This window comes from Marmota monax, unplaced genomic scaffold (genome assembly GCF_021218885.2).
Source record: "Marmota monax isolate L192 unplaced genomic scaffold, Marmota_monax_Labrador192_F-V1.1 WCK01_AAM20220418_F8-fsc00052, whole genome shotgun sequence".
NCBI lineage: Eukaryota > Metazoa > Chordata > Mammalia > Rodentia > Sciuridae > Marmota > Marmota monax.
Window position 1 is genome coordinate 815,609 of NW_026693473.1, and position 21,724 is coordinate 837,332.

Below are 21,724 nucleotides of genomic sequence, written 5' to 3' on the forward strand. Positions count from 1 at the left end.
GCTCCTGACTTAAAAACAATACAACAGATCTTGCAGACATTTTCTCAAAACTGAACAATATGAAACCATTATGTCAAGTAAAATAACTTTCAGTTGTTTGTTGCCAATAATAGGATTAGGGAAACTATTAAAATTTTGGAAAATGTTTATCTTACTTTGTGAATTAAACAGATTCACAATACTAGAAAACTGTTCTGATGAGATCAGTGGTGATGTTAAAATGTAATTTTTATATCATAATGTAATATCAATATTTGTAAGATCTGTAAAACAGAGTAAACCAATACTTTACAGTGATCATTGTATAATATTATAAAAATCATACATGAATAAAAGACCCAAAGTACAAGATAAACCAATGGATTTTAATATAATCAGAAATATTCATTAATATGTTTTCGGATTTCACATTGCATCCAATCTTTAAGAAACCATTATGTATTATATTTTGGTAGAATAGCAAAGTAAAATATTCACATTATTTGAAGATTCTATTAAAATACTACATATCTGTGTAAAGAATAGATATTGGTCATATATTGACAAAATCAAGATAATATATCATAACAAATGGAATGGCAGATACAGATAGGAAAATACAGTTGTAGTGAGTCAGACATTAAAAATATTTTCAAAAATGTAAAACAGAAATACTAATATTATCTGATTTTGGAAAACAAAAAGTTGACTTGCCATAAAAAATATATTATTTGTGTCAACATCTAATGGTTTTAATTGGATTAACAAACATTTTTTTGATTTTTTCACTCTTAATTTTTCATGTGGTAAATATTGACAGACATAATCCACATAAACAAATACTCATTGTGATACTCAACAATCTTTAAGACCCTAAAATCTTTAAGAACACAAAAATCTTGAGAATCTCTTCAGTATTCTGTTAACACATCTTTCAGATGCTCTCTATGGTATCTTAAGTCTTCCCCAACAACAGTTAGGATGGTGACCTGTATTTAAACATGGTCAATACACCTATGTCAACTGTACTCTAATTTTCTTAGCTAATGAAAATCTAAAATGCTAGCCTGTTAGGAAGATGTTAACACCACAAAAATGAAGTTTACTACACTACGGCCTCTGTTTTTTGCCATGTATTTTGTGTTCTGGCAGATGATCTTAACCCATGGAGATGACAAAAGTTGTATAACTGATAGTGATGCACCTGGCCCAAAGAAACAAAGGTCAATGGGGCTGGGGCTGGGGCTCAGCGGTAGCACACTTGCCTGGCATGTGTGAGGCACTGGGTTTGATTCTCAGCACCACATATAAATGCATAAATAAAATAAAGGTCTATCAACAACTCAAAACATATATATTAAAAAAAGAAATAAAGGTCAAGTATTATGATTGATGTTTGATGTTTATTGTTAAGTCATCTTAAGCACAAAACTGAGAATTCAGTTGTGAATAGTACATAACTTTGGACATTTTGAGGGAACATAAACAACTCTGCAGCCTAAGATGATAGTCTATTAGGATACGAATCATAATTGGCACAAACTATGAGTGGAAATATGTGGACTTTGAGAAAAGGGAGGGGCATGGGAGGGGAAGATAACTGCCTATCTCCATTGGAGTAGATTTTTATGCCCTCCACATGTGCTGATTTAACTAATGCTCCTTTTCTAAAAAAGCATCTCCAGAGCTTAATACACAATGATGCATGAAAGGAGAAGGAGAGTTTATACTACAAAAGGTGTTATTTCAACTATCTCTGTTCTTGGAAGAATAGTTCTAAGATATAGGCCTCAAAAATAAGAACATACTAGACATGGAAATGGGAAACTTCACAGTTCACAAAGAATTGCCCAAAATCCAAGATCATTATTTACTAGAGAGAGCAAAATCTTTAGGAAAAAGACATTTCAAAAATGAACAACTTTCAAGTTCTAGGATTACAGGTCAACTAAGAACATATTTCCAAAGGACTGTTAAGTATGAAAATGTTAAATAAACTTCCAAACAAGTCACAGAATTTTTTTAACTCTGAAAAGAGATTTCTATCATCTCTTCAACAAAATATACATCAATATTTAAGATTATTGCAACTGACAAAGCCACACTAATACCTAAAGAAAATACATTCCCACAAACATTCTTTCGGGCACTACAAGCGCCTGGAGGTACCACTACACTAGCAAGATTCACAAGTGGGGAAACATACATACAAACCTACACTGAGATAATGATATCATAAAGTTGCCTTCATGGAACAAGAGGAAACACTGGCAGATAACAATGTCTACATACTCCTCCCATGCTCAGCTTCTAAGGTGATTTCTGGATCTGCCTAGTTGTTCCAAATGTTTTTTTGTTTGTCATCAATACTTGTAATAGTGCTGAATAAGAAGAAGCAGCCAAGACTCACTAGATTTATTACCTTAGAGGAATTTGATGCTACCAGACTCTCCAAAATGGGAGAGGATGAGGATGGAAAAGGAGAGGAGAAAACAATCAACATTAATGAGAAGGCAGAGAAAGAATTTACATGAGCAACTCCTACAAACAATGAGATTTAGGATACAGGTAAAGAAAGGACCTTTGATCAAGATTTAAATTTCCTTCGATTTTTTAAAACATTGGACTAATGAGTCTTTTCAGACAGGTCTATAAGTGGCTCCATTACATCAGAATTACATCCACAATGTTACATTTTGTTATTACATATTGGTGGCCCTAAGTGAAAAAGAGCATGGACTTTCCAATCCCATAAACCTACTATGCTTTAACCATCTACACCCCACTCTAAATCTTGATAATTTATAGCTGCTAAAGATTCTCCCAAAAAACTCAATGTGGTACAAATTTTTCCTGAATTCAAAGCTTCTAGGATTTAACTTAACCTCCTTACCAGCAATGGTGTTCTTAATAAAAGTTTGCCTCTTATAATGTCAGCTCATCTGTCTTCCTCTGGATCAAAAAAGTTAACTGCTAAATGAAGAAAAATCATAAAGTAGACTTATTCAAAGGAACTTTTATGGAAAAATTTGGTGCACATTGGTAAATTTCTATTTGATTAATCCTATTCAAGAAACAAAATTAAAACTAGTGCTATTAAAATATGAGGCTTCCTCTAATACATGAGTGAGGCAGAACTGCACCACTTAGCACTTAGACAGCATATAGTATCTGATAATGGTAATGATAAACTGGTAGCAGGTCAGTGTGTAAGTCCATCATTTTCAAATTAGGAAACAAATTTTCTCTCTGACTGATTTCACAGTTCTACAACTTAAAAGCATGACAAACAAACTACTCCTATAGTCTCTTTCTTGGATACTAAGAAATCAGACACATAGGGAATTGAGTAAAGCAAACTTTCACAGAAAAAAAAAATCCTTCCATGGTTTAATAAGGTAGGCTTAGCCAACAAATAAACTAATTTAACTTTCCACTTTCAAGACCAAACTCAGCTCAAATCAGATGGCCTTTCAATACCACCCAAGAACTGGCAACCTCTTTTAAATCAGTTGTTCCCTCTAGACGGGGGAAGGGTTCTCTCTGAGCGCAGGCCTGGGAGCTGTTAGTGCCTTAGTGCTAGGTAGTCCAATGAAACAAAGGGGATCAATAAGTGATTATAGTCACTGCAAGGGACTACACTAGAAATTTATCAATCCTATCTCAAACTGCCCAAAGACTGAAAGATTATAAATAACTTGTTATAATCAGTCCAGAGATCAATACATTTAAAATCCTTATTCTAAATAAACTAGCTATAGATGAGAGTTTGAGTGGGAAGGCAACAACTTGCCCTGCTTTCTCCCAACTTGGCCAGTCCCTTGTTCTATATTACTCACTGTGCCTAAGGAAACTTGTACACCAGCACATCACCTTGTTTGACACTAAGTCACACGCCTTACATATGAAGATTCAAATGAGAATTTTCATTATAAATATTTCCACTATAAAAGTGTGAAAACACATTTGAAAATGCGCCATTTACTGTTACTGGGGGTGGGGGGGTAGGGAGAACCAAAAACAAATACCTTTCCTCATTGCATCATCACCTTGGGTCTGACAACAGTTCTAAGCATAACATTTTTAAAGTGCTTGTGATTTAATATTTAAATTGCTTTCTGAACAGTCCACATCAAATATATAGTGTATTAAGCTAACTTCCCTAAAATTTTCATATACTAGCTGTCACCTTCCATGTGGGTCAAACTACATATTTTTACTAAAAAGAGAATCCTTCCAAAACAGTTATCTAGTTAGACTTAGAGCTGAGAAATTGAAATTTACAATAAATTTTTCATTATGCCAACATTTACAAGGTTCATAATCTTTTTCCTTTCATTTTACATGTTTTTTTCTTTCTTTATACATTTTTCTTGAATTCTAGAAAGTTAACTGCTACTTCAAGGAATCACGAAAACAAGAAACACATTTCTAACCCAATGGGAGAACTATGTAGAAGTTAACTTTTCAATTCTAATTCCCTTTAAAGTTACTCCACAGAGACTTAACAAAAATGACAGAAATTAGACACTTATTTCTTTTATTGAAATGACCCTCTATTTCCTTCTGCCTTTGATGCATTATTTCTCTGCAGTGGTTGCTGCTGTTATTTATCGAGCCCCCATTTCTCTTTCCACCATGTAAATTTTGTTCAGATAACCATCCCTTTTCTTCATGCCACACTGGAAGTTCTAAAGATGGACAGTAATTCAACAAAACAATTTTGACACTACCCAATTAAAGAACTTAATTCAGTCAGGACACAGTGTTCTCCTGGAGACTTGTATGCTAGCGCAAATAGGCACTTTAGCTGCTCATCCACTTTGCCTCCCCATCATAAGAAAATTGAACATCAGTGCCTTTTCCAGGACAAAATGAACAAAGCCCAAGCTCAGCATTCAAGGATACCTACTATCTTGCCCCAAACTACCCTTCCAGACTTCTCTCTTTTGCACAGATCTCCTGCTCTAGCAGCCAGAAGCCTGGCCTTTCAAGAACATGCCTCTGCACTTTCCCCTTCACATCCTTCCTTCAAGCTGTTCCTTTGGTTAGGGAAGCCCATCCACTCCCCATCAGCCATTTCAATTCTAATCAAATTCAGATCAAAAGTAAATTTTTCCATAAAATTTTCCTTGATGCTTCCATTAATAAATAGCACTCATCATATATTCCTTGCATCATCAATTATTTGTGCATGCTTATAGCCTGTTTTAAAATTGAAAATGCCCAGCTGGGCGAGGTGGCACCCATCTGTAATCCCAGCAACTCAGGAGACTGAGGCAGGAGGATTGTGAATTCAAAGGCAGCCTCGGCAAGTTAGCAAGGCTCTAAGCAACTCAGAGACCTTGTTTCTAAATAAAATATTAAAAAAAGACTGGGGAATGTTATTCAGTGGTTAAGCATCCTTGGGTTCAATCCCTAGTACCAAAAAAGAAAAAGAAAAAAAAAAGGACAGAAAGAAAATGCCTTAAGAACTGCTAACAAACTTACACTTATTTGTATCCCACCACTGTCTTTATCCCACCACCATCTTTCCCCAATAGATACTGAGAGTACAGAACGCTAGCTTTGTAAATATTTGCTGAACAAATGAACACATTTTATTGAAGGTGAAAAAGTGCCTCCACAGAACAGAATATCACTAAAACTGAAATGTCCTTGTGATAGTTTTTAAAAACAATCTAGTATATAGCTTAGGAATAGTTCTATTGAAAGCAAGGAATAAATCAGATGACCTTATAAGGCTGATTCTGCGAGTCAGAGCAACTTTGTAAGTATTGCCTAATAATTCAAAAACAAACTATACATAAATTCTATTTACAAAAGTAGCATTATTGTAATGCATACAGTTTAATGATAGATTTTTCTACCAAAAACTTGAGCTGTTCTTATAGTAATATTTATAATATTTTTATGTATATTCCAGGATTGTATAAAAAGCTCATTTAGTCTTATTTCACACTTGAAAGAAGTAGGATAGAGAGAAACAAAGGCTGGCTCAAAATTAATTTAGAAAAGGATGAAATTAATTTGGAAGCTCTAACTCATAAAATGAATACATCGATGTGACTATTGTCTGCATATCATCACTAAAAATATATCTACAGAACTCCAAAAAAAATGTTATCTATAACTTTGATGGTTTTACTGACACTAGTCTTTGAAGGGAGATACATACAAAGTTTTAATATTCTTTTCTCCTCTCCTAAATGATTGTGTACAATTTAAATCTGCTAAAATTGGATTACTTTGAGATCTGTTAGGTATATTGTAAGTTCATATAAGTCTACAAAACAACTGGAAACATACTAGTATCTCCAGAAAGACACGTGGTTAACCACACTCCATAAATCATTGAACTTGCTTGTTAAATGAAAGGGTTTAAAAAAAAAAAACTCTTCAGAATAAATCTCAGTAAACCACAGCAATCGATTAAATGGGATAGAAAACTTGATTCCACAGGACAATGCACACACAAAAGCAAAGGACATTGTACAAAATGAAAACTAGAGTCTAACATCTAATGGCTATTCAAAGAAAATAAAATATGACAAAGATCAGCGAGCAGAAAATTAAATTTAATAGATTTTTTTAAAAAACCATTAACAAGAAAACAACGATGCCTTTTTTTCTTTTGTTCTAAATATTGTTACAATCTATGTATTTTGGTGAGACAACTTAAATCCTTCGCAAATGAAGCTAGAATATAAAATAAATTCTTGTTTTCAAAGGCAATACAGCACATTATGCAGTTGTTTTTAAGATATCACTTTTTTAAATCTGCAGATGCTTCTTGACAAGGTTATGATAAAGCTACAATTTAAAGTTTTCCAGGAGCCACCTAGTAACGGAAACTGATTCTAAATACTGTTTCCAGATGGACCAGTAAGAGATTCCTTATCTAAAAAAGCTCCTGCATTGCCCAGAAGCATGCCTTAGAGTCAGGCGCGCCAGCAGCGGCGGAAAGGAGCCGCGGGTAGAGTTACCTCTGACGGGAACACCTGAGAGGTGCGGGTGGCCGGCGAGGCAGCTGCTGCAGGTGGGCGCGAGGCCGATCCCCAAACGAGGAACGCTCACGGTCAGGGGAAGTTGAGCTCCCAACACTTGGCAAAGACAAAAAAGCTGCGCTCCTCAATTGCTTCGCCGCGGGCCTGGCCCCACCGCGAGGGCAGGGCTCGAGCTACTCACCGTGCAGGGAGAGAAGCAGCAAGGGCGCCAGCGGGGAGCTCCGAGAAGTCATCCCGGGGCCGCAGGGAGCGCGCCCGACGCCTGTCGGGCTTCTGGTCGAGGCAGCGGAGGCGCGACCGGTTCTTGGTTCTCCTTGGGACAGCCCGGTCCTCCCGGACCCGCCGGGCTGAGCTGGGTTCTTCGACGCGCGTAAGCGCCAAGAGTAGCTCCTGCCTCCGCGGAGGCTGAGCTGCAACCAGAGGTTCCCAGGCTAGCCGTCCGCCCAGTAACGCCACCGCCACCTAGCTGCCCCAGGACCCGTCGGCCACTCGTACTGCCGGGGGAGCCACTCCTCCCAACTCCGGCCCAGCTACTTGGGCAGCAGCCCGGCTCCCGGCCGTGCCGCCCACTCTCCCGCTTGGTCTCCAGGGCAACCGCGGCTCCAGCGCGACGCCTGGCGGCCCACCCGCGGAGCAAGCGCTGCGCGCAGCTGGCGCGACCCGCCACCTGTGCGCCGCGCGGCCCGCTCCCCCTCACGCCTCCGCCCTCTGGGGGACCCGAGGCGCGGACGCCTTTCTCTCTCCTGCCCTAAACTTGTGCGCGGACTGCCCGAACCCTGCAGAGCTTTAGGGTGACTTTACAGCCTTCATCAGAGCTAGCAAGTCCTCTGCTGCAGTTTTCAGATAGTTCTTTTATTCTGTTTGGCCTTTTCTCCCTCAGTCCTCTCTTTTGAAACCTAAATAATCTGAAAGAATCAGACTAGCAAAATTAGAAATCGGGAGATTTGCCCTTGTAGCTCGTTTTATTTCCTGGATACCCTTTTTCCTTTCCTGAAAAGAGTATAGACACTGTACCATGCTTCTCACTCCCCATTCCTGTCAAAAAGTCTGCCATCTTCTCTTGCCTTGGTCATAAAATTTATATCAACTTTGAGTGTTTTAAGTTTTCCTTTCTAATGTTAGCGCTCTCATGACTAATTCGAAATATTAAACTCATAGACGGTGCTTTCATTGTGGTAGTTATTTTAGAAGGACTATTACTTTGGGGGTTTGGTTTGGGTTGGGTTAGAGAAAAAGACCTTCATGGCATCTGAAATTGTTTACTCGTTCTACCTATATCTTTTCTTATAAAACCCAATCTTCATTCCTTTTCCATTTAAGTCTCTGTTCTCTGTTTTACAACCCATAGCCACTTTTTGCAACTGCATCTTAACTGAGTCCCCTAAATTTAAGGACATCTTCTTAGGGACTGCCCAACAATCTGGGTCAATTTTTTTCAGAAGCATAGTTTAGGATTCTTGGGGACACTCAGAAATTCGGAGGGCCCCATTTACAATCCTCCAAAATTAGTATCGTCGGAAGAAAAGCAAATATATAAAACGTTTCTTAAAAACATACTTTTGAACAAGGATTGAAAGATATATGGAAAATGAAAATAATATCAAGATGGTGCACTTTTTTGAAAATGTGTTATATTTTTAAATTTAAATTTGTGTTAACAAATTCCAATATCTTTTAACAAGAATATCCTGAAAAAAAATGAATTTTGATTATGAATTAGAGATGCCTCAATTTTACTCACTACTGCTCATTTGTCTTTCATATTAATAACAGAAGTTTAAATTTTCAACTATGATATCATCGCCAGGCTCATTTTCATCCTTTTAAACTCCAGGGCAAGGACTAGATTTTCTTTTCTCCACCCAATTCAATTTTTTACCCTTTCTTGCACACTTTCTTCTGTCTGATCCAATTCCAAGCAAGACATATAAGTAATATAAGGAGAAAAAAAAGGAAGCTGCAAAGCATTCACTTTCCTTCATCATAATCTCAGATTCAATTGGAGAGAGAAAATATTTTTAATTAAATAAATAACCTAATATTCTAGGTTTAAAAGCCCTGATAAAGCAAGTTATCCCATATACTTATTACATCAATCCATCAAATATTTACTAACTACCTGCATTTTGTAAAGCACTGAGAGGAAGTTTAAACAAAAAGCCCTCAAATCAATTCCAATTGTATCTGGGCTATATCTGTGCTATCATGAATCAGCAGAGAAAGAGAATTCTCCTGCCCCTTTGTCACCACAGTGCACTTCTGCATTGCCCAACAAAAGCTGGTGAGACTCAGTAAGAGGACAGAGTGCTCAGAGTTTGGTAGAGACACTCTTTTAAGAGAAAAAGAAGTGTGGCTTCTGAAGGGAGAGTGAGGATGATCCCATCTCAGGAGGCAGATGGTAGATGGTGGACTCAAGAAAGCAGATCAGGGGTACTAGAAGCTTCAAGTGCTAGACACAGAAGTTTTCAAAAGTACACTATCACTGGAAACAAACGAAAGGTGTAATTTTTAATTCACAGAGATAATACCACCCACATGTACTTTGACTGCATTTTTTTAATCCCAATCTACCTATGAACACAGTAGGAGTTGTTTAAATCCCTTGAGAATTCTGAGTGGTAAGGCAACAGATAACATTGTTCACTTGTATCACACTTTATAAATTTCAAAGTGGTCATAATTTACTGTAGTCATAAGGAAGATTAGGGTAAAAGGACTGGTGAAACTCGTCATTACTAATGAAAAATGTTCTTAAAGTACATGCCAGTGGTATTAACTCTGTGAATTAAAAATCACACTTTTCCTTTCTCTCCTGAGTATACTTTTGAAACCCTCTTTGTCTAGCCCGTAAAGCTTCCAGGTAAAGCTTTAAGATAATCAGGAAAAGAAAGGGAGTGGGGCAGGGGTGCAGAAAAGCTTCACCTCCAGGTGAAGGGGACAGCTCTAATTAAGTAGTCAAAACCACCCTGACATTAGAGAATCTATCTCTGGGGAACACTGCAGTTACCTCCCCAACATTTATCTCTCCCCCACCCTACCAACCCACCCTCTACCTTAGTACCCCACCACCAACCCACCCTCTACCTTAGTAGCACTAAACTTTTGGATGACATTGGTCCCACTTCCACCTCTGGGAGAGATATAATGGGTCTAACTTACTGAAAAAGGAAATGGAGAGGTGAATGACTGGGAGAAGGAACACTGGTAAAAGACCCTGCTATATTTATAGTGGTCTTGGCTCATAAACATTGATAAAATTCGAATACAAGTCACCTCTAAGTATTTAATTATGGATTACCCAAATTCAAATTTTTGATATTATAAAAGCTTCTCTCTTCAATCAGTCAAACTGTTGGACCATCTCTTTCCACAACCAGCTAATTCGAACTCAAGAATGGAAAATTAATTTTATTGTTAACTTAGGAGAAACAGAATTAAGAAAGAAGAATGATAGAGGGCATTAAAAGGCTTTCCAAAGCTAAATATAAATTACTTTTGGATTAGCTATTTTAAATTATTAATACCTCAATTCCCTCTCCATTCGTATATATAAATTAAAGGTAATTGCATATAAGTTTGAGAGATTGTCTATGGAATTTTTTATAAATAAGAACCTGATTCTTAAAGTTAGGAAAGACCTATTTGACCCTTGTTTGAGCCAGTCACTCATTCTGTTACTATTTTAACTCATCTGCTAGAGCCAGATATTGTCTAGGGTAGAGCTTGGTCCTTGTAGAAGAAAACTTTGAGAGGAATTCTTCACCCTGCTCCTATTGTCAAATGTCAAGAAAAGCTCGAAAATAATAATAAAGGAATGAAAAAGAAAATAGAGGAATCAGAGGAAGGCAGCAAGCAAACCGTGTTTATTATGTGTTGACATAAATAGACCATTTAATATTTTAAAACATCCTTTTCAAATGTGGAGTAATTTATAGTCTCGGTATATTGATACCTTAGTCTCTCTTACATCTGTTTCTTCCCACTCCTCTGGCAACTCTTACTAGATAGGACTTCCACAAGGGTAAACAGCCATCTCCATCCCCTTCCTCATATAGCTCAGTTCTTAGCACTGTTGTAAATATTATTGAAGGAAAATTTCACAACATCTTCATCCATTTCAGGAAAAGTTAGCTCTTCACCTTGAAATCCTTTCATTCCGAACACATTTATTTTTAGGTAAAGTCACTCTCTTGCAGGGCACATTGTAACAAAACACTACTGAATTCATTCTATTGGCAAATTTAAATAGTACCACTATGAATTTCAGGACTTGACAAGAGCAATAACATAAGAAGCATTTTATGTAGCATCTAAAAATTGTATGTAGTCACTTTCTTATAAGAATTTTTTTTAAATTTTTTTGGTGGTAAGAATCCAACCCAGAGCCTCGCACATGCTAGACAAAAGTTCCACAAATGAACCACATCCTCAGACCAAGGCAAATCATCTTTAAATATTCTACAAAAGTCTCTTTACCATTTTTCATTAAACTGCTCTGCTTCAAATTTATCACTTCATTTTATATATTGAGGAGTAGGCAATTCGTTATCTCAGTGTTTTCAAATTCTTATGAATTTTTCATAGAAGTTTAATTTACAGTGTAGTTCAAACTTACTTTTCCAGCAATAAAGCAAACTAGAGACCTTGACTGAATAAAAGTTATATTCTCTTTAAATCGTAAATGAATTGATGAGCTCTCAATAAAATATGGAAAAGTTAGGCCAAAAGCTATACTCAGTACAGCATCCAGAGTGATCTTATCAGGTTAAATCAGGTCACTCCTCCACCTAAGACCTACAAATGGTTTCTCTGTCCACTCGGAGAGAAAGTAGAAGTCCTTGCTATGTATGACAGGGCCTATGTTAGTTTTCTATTGCTGCTGTAACAATTACTTCAAACAATGGCATAAAACAACACAAATATCTTACAGTGCTTGAGGTCAGATGTCTAAAATAGCTCTCAGTGGGCAATTATCAAGGTGTTAGCAGGGCTGTGTTTTTGTGTTCCTTTTGGAAAGCTCTCAGGGAGAATCTTCTCTAGAGGCCACTTTCTCTTCTTGGCTCATGATCCCCTTTCTTCATGTTTAAAGCCAGCAGTGTAGGGCCAAGTCCTTCTCACACTGCTCTCTCTCTCTCTTTTTCTTCTGCCTCTTTCTTCCACGTTGAAGGATCCTTGTGATTATATTGGGCCCACTTGGATAATCTAGGATAATCCTCATTTCCAGGTCAACTGAATAGCAACCATCTGCAACCCTAATTCCCATTCACCATATAAATAACATACAGGTTCTGGGGATTCAAATGTGGGCATCTTTGGGAGGCCATTATTCTTATTGCCCCATTATTTCTCTGATTATGTCTTCTATCCTCCACCCCATTCTCCTCTCACTATAACAACCTCCTCAATGTTTCCCCGAACAAATAGGAACACGTTTGCCTCAGGAGCACTGCAATTATTCTTTCCCTAGATTTCTACATAGTTCTCTTTTTACTTCTTAGGATCTTTTCTCATTGTTTGGATATAATGTGTCCTCCAAAAGCTCCTCTGTTAATGCAGAAATGTTCAGAGGTGAAATGATAAGATTATGAGAGCTGTGATCTAATCAGTCCATCCTAGTTTGAATGGACTGACTGGATGGTAACTATAAGCAGGTATGGCATGGTTGGAGGAAGTATGTCACTGGGGTTGTGCCTAAGAAGGATACAACTTCCCTGCGGCCCCATACCCTTCCTCTCTCAACTTCCTGGCATCATGATCTAAGCAGTTTTCCTCTACTGTGCCCTTCAGCCATGATATTCCGGGCTCCTTTGGGCCCAGAGTGGCAGAGCCAGCCAACCGTGGACTAAATCTCTGAAACTAAGCCAAAATAAACTTTTTCTCCTCTAAGTTGTTCTTGCCAGGTTTCCATCACAACTAAAAAGTAGACTGAAACACTCATTTCACCTAAAGTGAAGTCTTAACTACCACCTAAACTGAAATAAAAAGTTTAAAAGATATTTTAAGATCCCTTTCCCTACTGTAATTTCAATAACATACTCTAATAATTTCATTTATTTTCTGCTTCACTCAATACAATCCATGAGGACAGAAATTTTGACTTGTTTTATTCGTCGCTGAATCTCAGTACTTTAAACAGGGTATAACTCATAGTAAATACTAAATAAACATTTTGGAGAGATGAATTGATGAATGAAGCAAGCCTCAAGAAGTTTCACAGGAATGATAACATTCAGAATAGAGTCTCTGACCACAAGTATAAAGGTAGATATTAATAACAAAAACAGACATATTTTTTGATAACTGTACTTATTAATAATTCAAAATCAAAGAAATAATAAAGGAAGCAAATGTAGCTTTAAATAAAGTAATTCATATCAAAACCTGTTAAATGCAGCTAATCTGTATACTTTGAGAAAAACTTAAGCCTTAAATGTGTATATTAGAAAAGATGAAAGCCTAAACACCAATAAATTAATGTCCAGCTTGGAACTTTGATGAAAAAAAAATAGGTACAAAGGAAGTAGAAGAAGGAAAATAATAAAGAGGAAGCTAATAAAATATCTAACAAATACAATATAGAGGTCAAAAGTTGGTACCTTGAAAAGGTTAACTTAACCAAATTCTAGTGAAACTAATCAAGATTAAAAAATGAGAACTACCTCCCATATCATAATAAAAAGATATATCACTACAGATGCTGCAGGCAATAAAAACATAAAATATAGTAATAAATTTTGTCAGCAAATTTGAAAACTTTGGAAGAAATGGGCAAAATCCTAGAAAATTATAACTTGCCCAAATTTGCTTAAAAATAAATAGAAAATCTGCATAGCCCATACAGTAAAAGTAACTGAATAAAAAGTTTAAAATCTTTCTACAAATAACACTCCAAACAACTTGACCAAATTTTAGCAAATGTCCAGGGAAAAGAAAGAAAATCTTTTGCAAACTATCAAAAACTAAATAAAAAAGATAAACACTCCTCAACTCATTTTATGATGCTAGTATTGTATTGACAGGAATAATAACAGAAAGGAAAATAACAAGCATGTCTCCAGATGTAAATGAATATTAGCAAACCAAACCCTATATGTATACACATACACATATTTACATATATATGTATGATTATGTTAAAACATGTGCATATTAGTACATTATAAACACATCTAAAATAATAAATCACATCAATTGGATTTATTTTAAGAATATAACATTGGTTTAACATTTGAAATCAATAAATGTAATTCATGCTATTAAGATTAAAGGAAAAGAAATTATATGATCATCTCATTAGGTGTCCACTAAAGGCAAGGAGAAACCTGACTGCCACTGTCAGAGAACATTAAAACCAGAAAGAAAAACTAGGAGGTGAGTAACTACTTCTAGTGGCACTTAATTGTGTAAAGAAAGAAGATAACGCACTTAAATCCCCAAATTCTAGGCTCATGAAATTCACATACTTTCTAAGAGTATGCTTAAGAGAATTGTATCTCTTGAAGATATAGTGTTGAAATAATTAAGACCTCATAATTAGTTTCAGAAATAAGGTCTATAGTCTCTATCACTCTCTCATTTCTTGCTATGTCACTTAAATATTTATTATTTTAACTAACTTATTGTTTCTTTCCCTTGACCCCACTATTTTATTTAGGGCATGATTCTGGCAAGCAACTTTACAGTTAGTCCACAGACTAACAAATATCAAGACAGAAGAACAACCCAAATAGAAGAAGGATGGCTATCACTCCTGGACTAAATTCTTAAAACTTGAGTTTTCTCCTAATGTGGAAGAATTGAGTGATTTTTCAGTTATAAAAAGGATACACGTATTACATACTTTTAAGTATACTGTAAGTCAAATGGTATTGGTGGATATTGCCCATTCAAAAGAGTAGACCTCAATGAAATTGTTTGAATGCTAAGCAGTTTTTAACTGCTAAGCATCAATACCCTCTCCCAATTTTCAGAGAGTTTTCCAGAGTCTACCAAAGTACTGTCCCATCACTTATGGTTTAGTCAATTGAAGAGGCTCACCTCTGGAATCTTAAGTCTCCATCAGGTGTCATAAAAAATTGAAGGTAAGGAAAACATTAGTATAAGGGAATAACAAGACATAAAGACAAGAAAGGTACAAGGAAGAATTCATTCCACTGACCAGAGGCATCCAGTGCCTGGTGTCAGCAGTGGTGCCAGAAGCTATCCAGGGAATCATCATTGGAATGTTCAAGATCATACAGTGCCGAAGTAGTAAAGCCCAAAGAAGAAAACCTGTTTTCTGACTCTAAGGTCAACATTCTTTCTACTATACCTTGATATTTCTTCTTTAAGTCAGAAACCTCATTGGTAGTTTGGAACTGATAATTTTTCTGTACTTTTAATACTAAATTTTTGTTTGTTCAGATCTTAGCCTGTCTTCCTTAAGAGAGAGATTTCCAAAGAGAGAAAGACCTAGATACCACTCTCTTCAAAATTCATCAAAATTTTTATATTTAGTAAGCATGAAAAACTAAATAAATAATGCCTAGATTGTATGTGCTCTTGATAATAAACTCAGGAATAATCCGTAAAAATTGGAACCTAAATTAAAAACAGTGTGTTCTGCTCTGTTTCTATGGTAACATAATGAGGAAAAAACTAGACTGCCTAAAAGATATTTTAATTTCGAACCATTGGTTCCAGTTTTAGTATCATTTTTAGAAAAATCCGTATAAATCTAGTCATTACTATTACCAAAATCCACATATTAATACCATGTATTCCCAAAGGAAGTGTACCACAGTACCTCTGCTGAAGGTTTATATCAGCCTCTCACAGATATAACAGGTATAACCTGACAGTGTCTTGCTTTGCCTTGGCCTACCCCAAGAAACTCTCTTCTGCTCCGGAAAGTCTCTCACATTGCTACCTGAGACACTGACAGGAACCCTGGGGCACTCTTGTGTGCAACTCAGAAACACAAGGATGTCCACACGTACGGAACCAACATAGAATGGGAGTTGATGGATAATCCTTTTCCCTTGCATCCTCTAAGTGTCAGTTCTTAGCCATATTTTATCAGCCTCCTTAGAAGGTTCTGGCATGACCAACAGTAACTACCCAGCGACAAACACATCTTTAGTTGGCTTTTCCTTTCCCTTTTTCACTCCTCCATCAATTACCCCTGGTCCCTGAAATTACTTTGTAAATAGATTAACTATACAGAAGCCTTTGACTCAAGATGTGCTTTTGGGGGACACCATGCTAAGAGGTCAACCTTGGGTAGATTTATGTATCTGTATGTATGGTTCTTACTAAGATTTCACTACAGTTATTTTTTTAAATTTAGTGCCCAGTTATTTTAAATTATACATCATAATTATTGAAATAGTATACTTCTTCTTGCCCTAGAGATTTTGTGGGTCTCTATAATGTCTCTTCCTTAATGAATTGAATAAAAAAAAAACAGAGCTTTGAAAAGTCACTTAACCTCCCTATGCCTCAACTACCACATTTATTAAAGTGGAATATAATTCCTACTTCACAGGTTGTTATTATAATTCAATGAGGTAATATGTGTGGAAATGCCCATTACAGTGCGGGGCAGATAATCCACCTGGAGAGTACTGTTAGCTGCTGTTATTATCATTATTACTAGAATTGGTTTTACTTGAAAGTCTGCCATCATGAGGATAAAATATCCATTTTGTAGAGTTGGTATTTCCACCTAAAATCTCTCACTGCATTCTATTTTGTAGCCATAAATAAATATTTGAATTCATTTAACGCTTATAATCAAGGTATCACCACAGAATAAACTGAGAAAACCTCTGTATAAATCTTTGAAATGAGAGGCTTCAAGACATTCTCTCTTTAACAAATAGCTTTGCCTCACAACAAACCCTACCCTGTAGTTCCTCCAACGCACAACTCTTGCACAGTCTTTCATCAACTCAACGGGGATAGAAAAATCCTATGATGTAAGAGAAAACTAAAAAAAAAAAATACATCATGAAAAATGCACAGTTATATTGTGGTTATAAAATGACTTGGTTAACAAGTGCACTAGCTAAATGACTAGGAATTCCAGGGATCCTGCCACTGGTTCCCTACCTATTCCTATCGAGGCTATAATATAGCACCACCTGCTGGCATTTCAGACTAAAGCTTAGTTTATTGATGAGCGTGTTCCTGGATCCAGTATTGATTGGTACTTCCAGGGAAGAATTAGTGATGCCAAGAATAATCAGTGGGCATTTTTTCATCACCTTGATTCAAGAATACTGGGTCATGATATACAGGGATCCACTCTGTTTTCTGAAGCAGACTGTCTGCCATTTAAACTAACTTCATTTAACACCACATCCTCCCTTAGAAAGTAATTACTTCAGCCTGTCCTACCCATGAGAAAAGGGACAAATGTAGAACCTGGATTATCAATATAATTATATATTAATTTGTATTATTGGTAAAGTACACTATAATAGGGTTTCATAATATTTGTTGAAATCATACTATCTCCTGGGCTCTGTCCAAGGTACTGGTAATACATTCACTACCAAAAATTGATAGATCTTTGCTCTTATGAAATCTTCAGTCTAGTAGAAAAGACAAAAATTCATCATAACATTCTAAAAACAAAGTAACACATATTATGAAAGAGAGAGGTCAGGTTCTAAGGGGACCTATAATTTGAGATAATCAAAGTGTTCTGGAAAGAGTTCCCTTAGGATGTGATTCCTGCACAAAGGCTGAAAGTTAACTAGGCAAAGAGGAAGTGAATAATTTCTAGCACAGGCCATAGAGATATCTTAAAGCAAACTTATACATTTTTTAGAATATTTTTTAGTTGTCAGTGGACCTTTTTTTTTTAATATGGGGCGCTGAGGATCGAACCCAGTGCCTCACACATACTAGGTAAGTGCTATACCACTGAGCCACAATCCCAGCCCAGCAAACCTGTACATTTTTTTTATAATGTTTCTTTTCTTTTTAAAAAAAATATTTATTTTTTAGGTGTAGATGGACACAACACAATACCTTTATTTATTTATTTTTTTATATGGTGCTGAGGATCCAACCCGGGCCCCGCCCATGTTAGGTGAGGTAGATGAACCACATCTACCACATCGGTAGATGAGCCACAATCCCCAGCCCCAAACCTGTACATTTTAATTCCTCTTTGTAAATCCTGTTTTCCTGTGACTTTTCTCCTTTGAGATAAACCATGAGTTTTGTTGTACACAGACATGGATAGAACAGGTACCTCAGGAGAAACATCATTCCTCTGCTATGAGAACAAATGTTACATTTTTTAATTCATGGTAAGACTTCTTTCTTTTAGTTAGATTTCAAGAGAAGGGAGAGTCCTACTTTTGCTGTTGTTCTTCTTATTACTGTTTGTAGTTTTGTTTTAAATTCAGTAGTTCCCCTTAAATCTTAAGAGACAAGTCAAGTAGATTTACACAAAAGTATTACATTGTAAGATGATCCTGAAGATAAGTTGGAGGACCTTACATAAATAGGGTTCCAACAGCAAGAAGGTGAGAGAATACAGAGAAGGTCAGTGAGGTCAAATATGGAATTTACTTTCCCTGTGTGGTGTCATGGAGGCACTACTACAGAGCAGTGGCCAGGAAAAGTCTCTTTTGTTATTGCTTGTTTCTAACAACTTTATTGAAATATAATTCATATAACATACAATTCACCTTTTAAAGTATACAATTCAGTGGTTTTTGGTATGTGTAATTATTACCCCCATCAACACTAAAACATTTTCATCACCCCAAGAAGTTCCCTGTTCATAGCTATTCCCTCCCTTACTTTTGATGCTCCACTGCCTTGCCCTAATCAATGAATAATCTACTACTTTTAAATATATGTACATATTTATGAATATACATTATAAATAGTGTATTTATAAAGCATATAAATATGTAGACTGTGGGGACAAGTGCATGGTGTACTGCATACATGGCATATGTTAAGGGCTTCTGAGTGGCAAAGCACTCCCCCATGCTAGGCTTGTGAGTAGCAAACCGATTACCCAAAAGGCACAGCCCTGGGCGTGAGGCCCTGTGTTGCAGTCCCTGCACTTCCTCCATGGCCCACTCCTCAACTGGTTGCTGCAAGGACAGTTAGCAGAAATTACATTGCTGGCTGCCTGTAATCTGCTTAGCTATTGCCTGAGTATATATACATGGTAACTGTGCAATAAAATCAGATCTGCTTCCTGCTTGGTCTCTGGAGGTCTTGATTAGTGACTCCACAGCCACACTCTCTTCTACCCTATTCTGTGGACCTCCTTGCTGGATGGGAGAGAGCCCATGCAGTAGACTACATATATAAGTATATTTATACACATATAAATATGTACATATATTTATATATAGACACACACAAAAAGATTTCTGTATTCTGAACTTTCATATAAATGGAATCATATAGTATGTGGGTTTTTTGGTGACTGGTTTATTTCACTTAGCATGATGTTTTCAAGCTTTATCTATGTTGTAACAATGTTGTCAGTACTTTGTTTTTTTTTTATGGCCCAGTAATATTCTATTTCATGGATATACTGCATTTTGTCAATCTATTCATTAGTTGATGGACATTTGCTTTGTTTTCACCTTCTGGCTTTTATGAGTAATGCTGCTATAAGTATATGAGTCCTATAGTAACTTTATGTTTTATACTGGGGAACTCCCAGACCATTTTCCAAAGTAGGTGTTAGAGTCTGTAAACAAGTCAAGATGGCGCCTGGCATTTTGCCAGAGGCAGTGGTTTGTGAAGTAACACCAGCGAGGAATTAAGTGTGGAGATTCCTTGTTGGTTGACTGCTGTATCTAGTTTATGTTAATTAAGATAAGCTGTGTGGAATGTATATATACCCCTCCTGTCCTACAATAAACAGCTCCTACTCCTGCTGTATCAATGTACACAAGTTGTTCGTCACCCCCTGGTTAGTTTGCTGCAGCTGGACTGACATCATTTACATTCCCACTAATTATGTTCAGAGTTATAATTTTTCTATATACCCAACATTTGCAAAGTCAAAAAACAAGCCAAAAGACAGTCTCACTGTAACTGGACATAATCTATTATGGTGCTACAGAAATGGTGATTTCAAGCATCAAATGAATTCAAATATTTACATAGGGCTGCAAAATACAATGCAATGAAAAGGTTTTAGGTGTAAAACCTACATGTCTACAAAATGGACATTTTATCCCCATGATGACAGACTTTCAAGTTAAAACTAATTCTACTAACAATGATAGTAACAGCAGCTCATAGTACTTTCTAGGTTGACTATCTGCATGACACTATAATGGGCATTTTCACACATATTACATCATATGATGGTGTTTTAGTCATCTTTTTCACCACTGTCACCAAAGACCTAACAAGAACAATTAAAGGAGAAAAAAAGTTTATTTTCAGAATTTCAGTCCATAGACAGCTGGCTACGGGCCTGTGTGGTGGAGGAAAGTGGTTCAGGACATGATAATCAGAAAACAGAGACAAAGCTCTGCTCAGCAAGACAAAATATATATCCCAAAAGCACGTCTCCAGAGACCCATCCCCTCCAGCCATGCTCTACCCGCCTACAGTTACTTTCCAGTCAATCCCTATCAGAGTATTAACACACTGATTAAGACTTTCATAACCCAATCATTCATCTCTAAGCTTTCTTGCTTAGAGAAACAAGAAATTAGAATATTTCAAATTTCATTTTCTCATGAAACTTTTCTTTTAATGGGTCTCAAAATTCTCAGAAAGATTTTTGATCAAATTGTTTCCATTAAAAAGGATTGATTTTATAGCAGTGCAACTCGCTATAGACAAGATATGGAACCAGCCCAGGTGCCCATCAATAGATGAATGAAAGTGTGATATATATACACAATGGAGTTTTACTCAGCCATAAAGAAGATGAAATTATAGCATTTGCTGGTGAGTGGATGGAACTAGAGAACATCATGCTAAGTGAAACAAGCCAGATTCAGAAAATCAAGGGTCGAATGTTTTCTCATGTAAGTGGAACTAGAGCAAAGTCAGGAGAGGGAAAGGGAGAGTCAGACATAATAAAGATATATGGAAGATCAGTGGAGTAGAAGAAGGAGATTGAGAGGAACAGAAGAGGAACAGTAAAGGGGAGGGAATACAATTATATATATATATAATTTTATTTATACATTTTATATATTTATTTTACATTTTATATGTATTTATTTTATATATTTCATATGTATTTATTTTATTTATATATTATATATAATTATATATCACATATATAATTATATATCATATATATATGTGTGTGTGTATGTATATATATATCAGTGAATTCCACCATTTTGTGTATCTATAAAGGACCAATTAAAAATAAATAAGTGAAAGGAATACCAGTAGAGAAAAAGAAATAGGGAAAGGGAGGAGGGGAGGGATTAGGGGGCATAGGGACCCAACTATTATGTATAACTGTAATGCACCAATAAAAGCAAAACAAAAATTGGGGTATGGTGACATGCACCTGTAATCCCAGCAGCTTGGGAGGCTGAGGCAGGAGGATCAAGAGTTCAAAGCCACCCTCATCAAAAGTGAGGCGCTAAGCAACTCATTGAGACCCTGTAAAAATAAAATACAAAATAGGACTGGAGATGTGGCTCAGTGGTCAAGGGCCCCTAAATTCAATCCCTGGTACCACCAAAAAAGGATTGATTTTAAAAACTAGTTATTTTAAAGCTACCCCCCCT

General features: G+C 36.4%; 1 protein-coding gene across 1 annotated transcript in view; it reads right to left on the bottom strand.

The window, feature by feature from the left end:
* The window catches only part of Igsf11 (immunoglobulin superfamily member 11), a 156,140-nt gene extending 148,636 nt beyond the window's left edge, over positions 1-7,504 (bottom strand). Inside the window, exon 1 of the mRNA XM_046457943.2 lies at positions 7,168-7,504. Coding sequence (XP_046313899.1) covers positions 7,168-7,219 — 52 coding nt within the window. The 5' untranslated portion in view covers positions 7,220-7,504. The remainder of the gene's footprint in view (positions 1-7,167) is intronic.
* Positions 7,505-21,724: the final 14,220 nt, after the last annotated feature.